The sequence below is a fragment of the Ciconia boyciana genome, chromosome 23 (assembly GCF_034638445.1).
Source record: "Ciconia boyciana chromosome 23, ASM3463844v1, whole genome shotgun sequence".
Classification (NCBI taxonomy): domain Eukaryota; kingdom Metazoa; phylum Chordata; class Aves; order Ciconiiformes; family Ciconiidae; genus Ciconia; species Ciconia boyciana.
The window spans coordinates 7,597,262-7,608,786 of record NC_132956.1 but is presented as its reverse complement, the minus strand read 5'-3'; the positions used below and the strand labels follow the sequence as shown (position 1 = coordinate 7,608,786).

At 59.7% G+C, this 11,525-nt stretch overlaps 1 protein-coding gene across 1 annotated transcript; it reads left to right on the top strand.

The window, feature by feature from the left end:
* The first annotated feature begins 4,106 nt into the window (after positions 1–4,106).
* GPR37L1 (G protein-coupled receptor 37 like 1) lies at positions 4,107–9,660 on the top strand. The gene is made up of 2 exons (XM_072844796.1): positions 4,107–4,799; positions 8,848–9,660. Exons 1-2 carry the CDS (start codon positions 4,107–4,109, stop codon positions 9,658–9,660), a joined length of 1,506 nt encoding a protein of 501 aa, XP_072700897.1.
* Positions 9,661–11,525: the final 1,865 nt, after the last annotated feature.

Sequence of the window (11,525 nt, the reverse complement as noted above, 5' to 3'; positions counted from 1 at the left end):
CGGGGCAGTGCACACCACTGGGAATAGGGCAGCTCGTCCCTGCCGCCCTGCCTGCAAACTCAGCTCATTGGTGCTGTCACCTCCTAGCAAAAATGCTCATCTTCCCACATACAGACAGTCCCTTGTCCCCTCAGATGACCACCCATCCAGCTGTCCATTTCAGCACATGGCATTAAGCCTGCTGGCACAGCTATCTTATTGCTGCCCAGACTTTCAAGCTTCCTCCACCTCAGCCATGCCGCTGTGCTTGAATTACAGCAAATTGCACAGAGCAATTCTCCTCCCCAGAAATCACAAGGCCAGTGAACAATGTCATATAGACTGGGACTGGACACAGCTCACCCCGCTGGGCTCCTTCTTGAGGGTGATGCTGGAGCACAAGTGGGAGAACACTGAGGCTTCCTGAAGAGGCAAGAAAGGAGTTGGAGAAACTCATCAACTGACGTGGAGGGGTTCCAGTTGGCACAGACACTGCCCACTCACATACCCTGGTGTCTTGGTGCTGGTACCCCTGCTATACCCTCCAGCCAGGGAGAGACAGTCCAGCAAAGGGATCAGACACAGCATCTCCCTCCTCTCCCTCACATCCCTCTGTGTCCCTCCTGAACCATCCCCAGCATTTGGAGAGCTGTGGTGGGTAGATGGACACAGTGGATGGAAGGTGAACCAGTTACCAGGTGGCTCCGTAACTGCTTCATAACTGCAGCCCCCTCCCCCCCCGCCCCCCCCCAGGGGGCTGCAATAAAGCTGTCATGCTCCAAAGAAACAGCTTTAAAAAGGCCAAAAATGGGGAAGACATTTGGTGTGGTGCAATGCAGGCTCAGAAACACTTCTGACTTTTGCCCCTTTTCTATCAGATGATTTCGAACTTGTTGCTGGGGGGGCTATCCCCATGGGTCCTGGGGTGGGGAGCCACAGGTCTTAGATGGGATGTGATTTTTATGCAGACTTGTCCAAAACCTGGAGGGTTGAATGAAATATGTGGAAGAGGGGATTTAGGAAGAAACCTCTCCTGGGTCACGGTGGAAAGCTCTGACTCTGATAAAGCACCTCCAAGGAGACGTCTGCAAAACCCAGACACACACTCATCTCCCGAGAAACAGTCTCAACCCGTCTGTGAATCTGAGCTGGAGAAGATAAATGTGAGGTTCCCAAATAGTCTCTGGGGCTGTTGTCTGGGCCCCAGTTTGGGGACAGCCAGGGACCTATGCTGGCTGGGAGCTCCTGGACGGAGAGGGGAAGGAAGAGGAGGATCTCAGAGAGGCTGCTTGGGCAGTGATTCCCTGGGTGACAGAGCCTGCCCAAGGTCATTCCCATGCCACTGAAGTGTCACCTTGCCCCACTGAACTCTGCTGTTGTCTTCAGGCAGCTCCATGACACACCCATCCGTTGTGCAACGGCCATGAAATGAAACTAAAAATAGCTCCCTCTCCTTACAGAAAAACACCTGGCTGCCTTGCGTCGGGGCTGGGAGGGTGCTGGGTGTCAGCACCCTGCCAGGATCCGCATCCCTCCTGGCAGGGGAGGAGCACACCGAGGGCTCCCTCCTCTGAGCTGATGTGGGCACTGAGGAAAGACCTCATCCTCCTTCTCTGCACTTCTGCCCCAAGCCCTGCCTTGCCTCTGTTCGTCCCTCACTCAGCTCCATCACCAAGCAGCACGGTTTTCCTCCGAGCCGCCAAGGTGCAAGGTGCAACTCACTGAGCCTCGTGTGTGGACTGATACCACCATCTCTCCGACCCGGCTTTTGCAGAGGGAGCTGGGATCAGCACTGGGGGTTCCCTGGGGAGCAAGTTCATGTTACCTGTTCTTCAGTTAAGCAGAAGTAATTAAAATGCTGACAGTGCTTGGCTGGCCAGGTTGCCCATGACCTGGCATCCCCACATCTGAGCACAGCGCTGTGCCCCCGTGCAAATGGTGTCTAACTTTCCTCTTTCACATCTCAGCTCTTTTGGGGGTTTGTAATCCACTAAGGAGAACACTTGGTTCATTTTTATATGGGATGGTGGGCCAAGGCCAGAGCAGTCATGAACCCTGGGGTTGGTCCCCTGATCTTTCACAGATTCCCTTGTGTCCTTGCAGCCAGAGCACCTGAAGCAATTGTCAGCCCACAGCAGTCCTGCGTGATCCTTGGGCGGTCACTGAGCTCAGGCTGAGCCATTCTTCCTGTGCAGTAGGTGGGCTCCGCTAGCATCAGGCCAGTGATCACTTCAAGGCGCCGGTCCCTCTGCACCCAGCGCAGACCTCAGGCATTGCCACTATCTGCTCCTGTAGAACCCAGCAAGTGCTGAAATCGTCCTTTCCCCTTTGGAAATATCCAAACAATGCTCAAAAATCATACCATTATGGAGAGTCAAAGAGCAGCACATGGCTGTGGGAGAAGCAGTGTGAGAAAGGAGAGCAGCCAGGCACAGCTACCAGCTCCTGCCTGCGGGGCCCTGGGCAAAGTGCTGCCGGCAGGAGGCTGGGACTTAAGCAAAAGCACCGGGCTGCTGGTGTGCCTCCGATTTCTGTGGCCTTTGCTGACCAGCACTGTCACACACAGTGGAGGAATGGCGTCAGCGCAGGAGGGATGAAGGGCTTGCACTTGGCTAAGCCAAATGATTTGGGGGCAGAGACTCCTCCTGACTCATCCTGGAGGGGTGTGGGACAACAGTAGTCTCCGCCAGCCCAGCTGTAGTGGCCAAGCACCAAGGGCCAGCTGAGGACAACGTGATTTTGAGTGGAGCAGGAGCATCCCACCACTGAAACCCACATCAGCAAGTCCTGCTAGCTGTGGTCACACGCTCACCTGGAAGGGGCAGCCTCTGAGCTCTGGGACTCAGTTTCCCTGCTCTGGCTCCAGTGGCATCGGCTCTCCCAGCTCCCAGTGACACAGCAAGAGGCCCACATCCCCCTCAGTGCTCCAGGACATCAGCCCAGAGACCCTTCTGGCTCGGGGAGGAGTGGGCACGGTGCTAGATGAAGACAGCAGTGGGGTCCCAGATAGGGGGAAGCTGGTGTTTGCTGGCTGCAATGGGGTGAGGTGTCCCAGCCCCTGCCACTTCCCCATGCAGGAGAGGGACAGACTCCTTGAGCCCCCCAGGTCTGGGGTAGCCCTGCTGCTTCAAGCCTGGCGTGCATCCCCATGGGCTGCCTACATGCCAGAGGGCATGTCTCAAAGGGGACCATGGTCCCTCCAGTCCCACAGTCGTGGGGAAGAGGTAACAGTGCAAGGAGAAATAACAGGTAGGGGAACAGGAGACTGGACAGAGGAGAGGTGATGGGTATAGGGAGAGGCAATGGAAATGGGGAAAGATGATGTGTGTGAGGGAGAGATGATGGGTATGGGGAGAAGTCATAGGTACAGGGGATCAGGGACCTCAGTTCTGTTCAAACCCTTGTCCCAGGGCGGAAAGTCAGTAGGAAAAGCAGCAACAAACCTTGGGAGAACTGGGCCAGCAGATCTGACACCCTGGTGTGGCAAGCAGCTTTGCCTGAGGCCAGCCAGTCCTTCCCCTTGCCCTCCCAAGGAGGGCAGCCCTGTCACCCCTCCAGCCCCGGGGAGGTGGTCTGGCCTTTTGAGGGCGTCCTGAGTGCAGGCTGAGCGTGGCAGGGGACAGGGCACACAGTTCCCAGTGCCGGACCTTGGGCATCCTCAGTGCCGCCTGCTCAGGGGCGGGGGGAGATTCGAGTGGGAAGAGCCGAGCTCGGCAGCCCATCCCCAGTGCCAAGCAGCGGGCATCCTTCATCTGGCGTGTTCCAGGGGCATGCTGGGGAGATGTTGGGGGGATGGTGAGGGATGTTGTTGGGGGACGCCGGGGGGGATGTTGGGGGTTGACTGGGGGATGCCGAGCGGCCCGGCCTGGGCGCTGGCGCATCTCGGCAGAGCTTGGCAGCCTCCCCGGGAGCGGGAGGGCGACCAGCAGAGGGCCTGGCTCTGCCGCTCCCCAGCGCGGCTTTTATTCTGCCCAGAGCTCTCCGGAGAGCCCAGAGCAGCGGCCGGAGCTGGACAGACCGGCGGCTCCTCCGGACGGCTCCCTCGCTGCCCGCAGCCCTGGGGTCCCTGCGCTCGGGGCTGCTCTGTCTCCTGCCACACGCTTTCTCCGGAGGGTGCGGAGGGGACCATGCCTTCTCCACCGCCACTTGTCCTCCTGCTGCTGATGCTGCTGGCGCCGGGGGCTGCAGCGATGCAAGGCAGGGCTGGGCAGCCTGGGGAAGGCAGCACCCACCATGGCCAGGGTGCAGACGGAGGTAGGACTCTGCCGATGATTTCCCAGGTCAGTCCAGAGGTCCAGGTGATGAAGGAGAGGCTGCGCCGGGGAACGGAAGAGGACTCCAAGTCAGTGCAGCAGTATGTGCCGGGGGTGCGGGTGGAGTTCCCGCGGCCCCTCAACGCCGCCAGCCTGCACCCAACCAAGGCCCTGCTGCCATCCAGCACGGACCCATCTGAGCAGCAGCAAGGGGTCCCCACGGACGGAGAGGAGGCAGAGCCCCGAGCCAACCTCACCACCGCATCCGACAAACGGTTGCAAATCCAGAACCCCTTGTACCCAGTGACAGAGAACTCCTACAGCGCCTATGCCGTGATGTTCCTGTCCCTCATTGTCTTTGCAGTGGGCATCATTGGAAACCTCTCTGTGATGTGCATCGTGTGGCACAACTACTACATGAAGAGTGCGTGGAACTCCATCCTGGCCAGCCTGGCTTTCTGGGACTTCCTCATCCTCTTCTTCTGCCTACCTGTGGTCATCTTCAACGAGATCACCAAGAAGAGGCTGCTGGGGGACGTGTCCTGTCGCATCGTGCCCTTCATGGAGGTAAGGGGCTGCACAGGGCCCTGGAGGGCTCAAGGACTCGTCTCCTCTCTGCTTTCTTGCTTTGGGGGCTGTCCATGCTGCCTGTGGCCTTGCACAAGGGCTCTGTGCCCCAGAGACCCCCATTGAGGGTCACAGCAAGAAGCTGAGGGACAGTCCCAATATTGACCTTCCCTTTGCCTCTGCCCTGGGTCATTCCTCAGGCTCTGCAACCAGCAACAACGCTGCCAGGGCCAGGAAGAGCCCATGAAACCCTCCTTTGTCCAGCCAGCATGGGGTCTTCTGTCCATGGGGTCCCTCCATCTGTCTGTGCGTATCCCAGCCCGAGACCCCCAGCCTGTGGGCTCAGCCCCACAGTGTGCTGGCCCAGAACTGGTCATGGTGGGCTGCTGAGGATGGCCCCAGGGCAGGGGGCTGCAGGTGGGGCATCGCTGAGTAGCACTGGGGTGGGAGAGCCCAGGGATTACGTTTGGGAACCTGAGATTTTTGCTTGCCCTCAAGCCTCATGCATGATGAGTTGGCCACCTTCAGGATGAGCTGGGGAGCCACTGAGAAGGCTACAGGGACTGTGGTGACAGGGGAAAACAGAATGAGCAAAAATTCCGCAGATGGCATGGTTTTGCATGGTCCTGCTCTTGTGTTGAAAACAAACCCACGCTGTGGGGCATCTCCCATCCTGCAGGGATGGCTGGGATCAGGCTGCTCCCCTTCATGCCCATGTACAACAGACAGACCCAGCCTGTCTGTATGTGTTGTCTGGGGCTCCAAAGCCCAGTTTATCAAAGAAGCGTGCAAACACAAGGTTGAAAGGGATCAGAGACAGTGTCAGGTCCCTGAAGACCCTCTCAGGCTTAGTCAGGCCAGACGGGGTTCAAAACCTGCCCGTCCCACCGAGTGCCTACTCCCATGGTCAGTGCCCCTGACACAACATATGAAAACCAGCTGCAAGCTGAGGGCATGGCTTGTGCTTGAGGGCCCGGGGGCTGCTGCCCTCACTCTCCCCAAACCTGATGAGGTTGTGTGGGACCACTGACACCCCTTGGCACCCATGCCCAGGCCAGCCCTGCCCTTCCCAGGGCTGTCATCATGCTGAGTTGGGATCTGTCATCACCAGACCTGTCTGTGCACATCACTAGGACTCAAGCCTGCTCAGAGAAATAACAGCTGGAGGGGACAGAGAGCAGGCCTTGGCACTCAGGGAAAGCTCAAGGCTGTAGGGAGCTCAGTCATTACAGGCAAAGAAATGACCCCAAGATATTGACAAGTCCCATCACAATCCCCTCCCCAACATCCCCCTCCCTGGTCCAGCTTCTGCTGGGACCCACAGGACCTGGCTGCATCCCACTCCCTGGGTGGCTGGATTGTCCCCTCCTGCTTCACCCGACAGCAGCTGCAGGTTGGAGTGACTCCAGCGTGGGCTGGGGGGTAGACGTGGGCCTGGATGGGCTAGCACAGCCCCCACTGCCAGGGCTGTGAGGTGAGCAGGTCTGAGGCCACTGCTGCCACAAGCAGTCCTGCTCTGTCCTGCTGCTCTGTCCCCCGCTAGCACCATGACAGTCAGCTCCCAGGTTGTCAGCGCCTTTGCGCAGGGTCTGCAGAGGCACAGGGGTCCCTGGACATTCATGGATGGCTTGGCTGTGCACACCCCCAGCAGGGGACCTCAGTGATGCCACTGGGTCCTTTGGACGCAGGCCTGGGGTGATGAACCTGCACCCTGGGTGTCCTGCGAGGCACAGCCCTAAACCTGCAAGTGACAGCCCAGCACGACGAAGCAGTGTTTGCTAGAGGAGATGGGCAGCCCCCGCCTCTCTGCACTGTCTCTCCTGCTCAGCCAGCAGGAGCTGCTCATTTCTGGAGGTCTTTCACCCCAGCCTCTTACTAAATGAACTGTTTGCCCCATCCCTATCCTCCACCTCAGGCCCCTGACATCACAGCCAGGTGGAAGGAGGACTCGGAAAGGGGCAGGAATATGGACCCCCATTTGCCCAGGCAGGCTCAAGCGCCCTGGCTGAGGACGAGAAGGAAAGGGTGATGTCCCCAAACCAGACCGCTTCCTGAGGAGGGTCTGCCATGGCCTGTCTCTGAGCTGCCCATGGGCTCCCTGGCCATGTCCCTGTGGGGGATCCCTGGGGGTGACACCTCCAGGTGCAGTGATCCAGCAGCACCAGGGTACCCCTCAGCTTGGTCCCCAAAGGAGGCAGAAAGGACGATGGGGTGTTGGGGCTGCTGAAGGACGGGCATGGCACAGCCCTGGGGAGGCATGGTCCTGATGTGGTCCACCCAGGAGGCTACTCCCGCTCTTCCACCCCAGCTGCCAATCCTGCCCTGCCCTCCTGCCTCTGGGCCTCAGAGCAAGGGCAGAAAGGGGCTTCAGGGCTTCTCTGTTCACCTGGGACCCAGCACCAGGGACCCTTCAGCCTGGGTGGGAGGGCATGGCCAGGCTAGAGCTACATCCCCAGCAAAGAGTCAGCCACAAGAGGGGAATCAGCCTGCAGCCCAGTAGTTAACGTCCAGCCTTTCTGTATGGGACTGTGCAAGCATTTCAGGTTGCTGGATGAACTCTGTAAGGAGCAAATCTGTCCTTGGTGGCTTTCGCCTCTTCGATTTGTGGCTACTCAAGTGCTTGGGGCAGGGGGGGCACAAAGCCAGGTTTTTGGAGCAGAGCGGGCTACATAGGCTCCTGGTGACAGGCGGTGTGCAGGGATGTGCCTGGGGTGACCAGTGGCACCAGCTACATCCCTGCCAGGGCACTGGGGAAGGATTCCCTGTCTGAATTACATGCCAGGACCAAGGGGACCACGAGAGACAGAAGACCCTGTGGGATGGTGTAGGGGGAGAGGAGAGGCAGCAGCACAGCATCGCTGGGAGGGCTGCAGGTGCCAGCCAGGGAGCTGGGCAAGTGCGCTGGGTGCTGGTTGTGGGGCAGAGCAACGGTACCGGGTGCTCGAGGTGGCTCTGGGCATTGGGCAGAGGAGCTGGGACATGGGCAGCATTGTTGGTGGGGCTGGGTGCAGGATGGTGATGCTGGGCTAGTGCCCTGATGCTGTGTCTGGGGAGATGCTGCTGTGCACAACTGAATGGTGATGCTGGGTGCTTGGCGTCAGTGCTGGTCATGAGCTCTTGTGCTCTGCAACACTGAAGGGGCCAACCCAGGGCCACTAGAAAAGGCTGGGGGCAGGGGCACGGTGCCAGATCTGTTTAGGGCTGCTGCCCAGGCATCATGCAGAGCCCTGAGAGGTTTCCTGAGTGCTGGGAAGGTCCTTCAGTACAGGGTGATGTTTGATGGCTTCGTGAGGCCTGGAATGGCCATGGGGCTGGGGGGCACCTGCACATGACTCTGCCATTTTCCTGGCCAAGGCTCTGGGACTAGGCTCCAAGCAAAGCTGAAGCTCTGGGGCTGGGACCGTGAATGCTGACTGTGACCCTCAGTGCCTTGCCAGCCCTCCCAGAGCCACCACGATTCCTCTGCCTCCTTTGGCCTCTTCCCTTTGGCAAATGGGATGTTTTTCCTGCCATTCTCAATGCAGCGGAAATTGCCCCAAGCTGATCTGTAACAATGGCGCGTTCAACTCGTTTGGCCTGTCTGGAAGCAGGCAGCGGCTCTGCAGAGCAGGGCAGGGACGAGCCAGCCTGGGGCAGCTGGGGGGCCTTGAGGACCCTAGGAAAGTGCTGGTGGCTGTGATGGTCCCTGCTTTTCCTCTCCAAGAGCCATCCAGAATAGAGGAAGAGCCTGAGGGACAATCCTGCTATTCCCACCCTGGCTGGATGGACAGACAGACATCCAGCAAAGCCTCTCCCTTCTGCAGAAAAGGGAGCTGGGCAGGGACAAACAGATCAAGGGACATTTTTAGCCACTGCCCTTTCAGGAGTCACAGAAAAGTGCCTCCAACCCTGGGATGCAGCCAGAGGCTGTGACCCCTCTAAAAACTTGGAGGAAGGCTCTTGGGCTGTGGTCTTGGGTAGCTGGGGGTTTGCCACCAGCCTGGTAAAGCCAAGCTCCCCGTGATGTCCCTGCAGTAAGGCCCACTTGTTCTGCCTCCCCCCTCACCAGGTGTCATCGCTCGGAGTCACCACCTTCAGCCTCTGCGCCCTGGGCATTGACAGGTTCCATGCGGCCACCAGCCCCCAGGCCAGTGCCCGGCCCATTGAGCAGTGCCAGTCTATCATCGCCAAGCTGGCTGTCATCTGGGTGGGCTCCATGACGCTGTCGGTGCCAGAGATCTTGCTCTGGCAGCTGGCACAGGACACATCACCCGTGTCTGGCGTGGTGACGGAGTATTGCACCATGAAGCCCTCGTCCAACCTGCCTGAGTCTGTCTACTCGCTGGTGCTCACCTACCAAAATGCTCGGATGTGGTGGTACTTCGGTTGCTACTTCTGCTTGCCCATCCTCTTCACTGTAAGCTGCCAGCTGGTGACCCGGAGGATCAGCGGCACTGAGAAGAAGACCGAGTGCCGAGGGACCAAGCACAGCCAGTGTGAGAGTCACTTGAACTGCACCATCATCGGGCTGACCATCATCTATGGGCTCTGCACCACCCCTGAGAACGTCTGCAACATCGTGGTGGCCTACATGTCCCCTGACATGTCCAAGCAGACCTTGGACCTGCTCAACCTCATCAACCAGTTCTTCCTATTCTTCAAGTGCTCAGTAACGCCCATCCTGCTCCTGTGCCTCTGCAGACCCCTGGGCCAGGCCTTCATGGACTGCTGCTGCTGCTGCTGCGAGGGCTGCAGCCCCGACACTGCCTCTAGCGAGGGCAGCGCCGACAGCAAGCTCAAAACGGAGATGTCCTCCTCAATCTTCTTCGACAAGCCCCGGGAGTCCCCTCCACCCCTCCTGGCCCTTGGCACACCTTGCTAAGTGCCACCAGGGAGCTGTAGAGATCGATCCACCACCTCCTCCCAAGACCAAATGTTGTTTTGCCATTAGTGCCCATGTCTGAACGCGAAGCAAGCAGAAGAGGGGGGCTGTGCCATGGGGTTGAAACCCCATGTTGGGCAAGTGGGGCTTGAAACCCCAGTCCCTGTGGCTACATTGGCGGCCTTCTTGTCTCTGTCCAAAGGCCAGCAAGGACATCAGCACCCTCCCGTCCTGGCTGCCTGGCCAGACTCAGAGGGGTTGCTGCTCTGGTGATGGAGTTGAGCCAGAAAGGTCCCATCTGAAACTATGGAGGGTTTCCATGGTGGCTTGCAGAGGACATAGCAAACAAACTGCCCTTGTCCTGTCCCGTCCCCTCCTGCCAGCCCCCTCCACAGTAGGAGAAGGTCCCAGTGACTCTATCCCACCAGATCCAAGCAGTGCCCTGTAAGAGCTCAATAAACCAGTAACCTAGAGCACATCGCGCGTGCAGCTGTCCAGCACCGCCGAGCAGAGCCCCAGGAAGCCAGTTCTTGGAGCGTGGATGGCTCTTCCCTAAAACCTGGGGGCCCTGGGGTGGTCATGCATAGCCTGGGGGGGGGCACAAGGGCAGGAGAGCACCAGGTCAGGCAGCACCTAAGGGTGATGGGGAAAGGCCCCTCAGCCCCCCTCCCTCTGGCGTGATGCTGACCAAGCCGGTGCCAGGCCAGCCCCTGGGAGGGTCCCCTCCAAAGCACTGGGCTTGGGGGGTGGTTCGTAGGACTCAAACTGCTCCCAGTAAGGCCCAGCCAGCCCAGGACTGGGTTGAGGTGCTCCGCAGCCTGCAAGGCAGCCGGTTCCTCATCTGCACCATGCAGGACCAAGGTGCTGCTGCTGCTGCTTGGTGCTGCCGTGCTGTGCTGGGCAGGGGTCCATGCGGGACCACCACCCCTGGCACCTCTTGTGGAGCCGAGGGGGTGAGTGCATCTCATCCAAACTGCCCTGTGCAGGGCTCCTGGCCTTCATCCACCTGCCCATTGCAGGGACAAAATCATCCCAGAATGATGGTTTGAGGGCATCAGGGTTTCCAAGCCCCACATCCACCCCCTGCCCAAGGCTCCTGCACCTGGGGGGGGCTTCAGGGAACAGCCCGGGCAGTGGGATCGGGCCGAGGACAGGCTGGCCATGCTGGCCCCATCTGCCGGAGCTGTTAAAGCTCCTTGTCCTGCCGCTGGCACCCGCCCCAGCCCGCGAAATGCCGGGGCGAGGGAGACGGTTGCTATGGCCGGATGAATGCGAGGGGCTCACTGCGGGCTTTGTGCGGCATCGACACCCACTGGGCTTTGCTTTTGCAGCCCTGTTTCCAGGGAAACAAAAGCCCCAGTTTTCTTCCGAGAGCACAAAACTGGGTTTTTCCTTTCCTCCCTGCCCCACCAGTGCTGGGCCCTGCAGTTTGGGAGCAGCCAGGGAGAAGAGGGGTCTCATCCTGGTGTGGGGATGGAAGGGTGGGAGCAGAGCCCAGACTGCCGTGCCCTCACCCCTTCACATCCCCGCGGGCGAGCGAGTCCCTGTGGGGGTTTGGTGGCGGTGGAAGGAATGGAGCGGGGCAGCTCTTATGCGCTTGGTCCGTGCCGCTCCGTCCTGAGCCCAGGCCAAGGGCGAACAAAGCCGGGCTTGTTGCTGCGGCCCCACGGGGCTGGATGCGTGGGGAGGAGGAGAGCTGGGCAGGGGGCAGGGAAGGCACAGGCAGCACCATTGCAGGCAGCACCATCATCATGGGCTGCGAGCAACACATGGCCCCATAGCAGGCAGAGCACACCCTGGGCTGGGCTGAACACCAGCCCTGGTCCCAGCCCCGGTGCCCGGGTACCCAGGCAGGCTGCCATAAG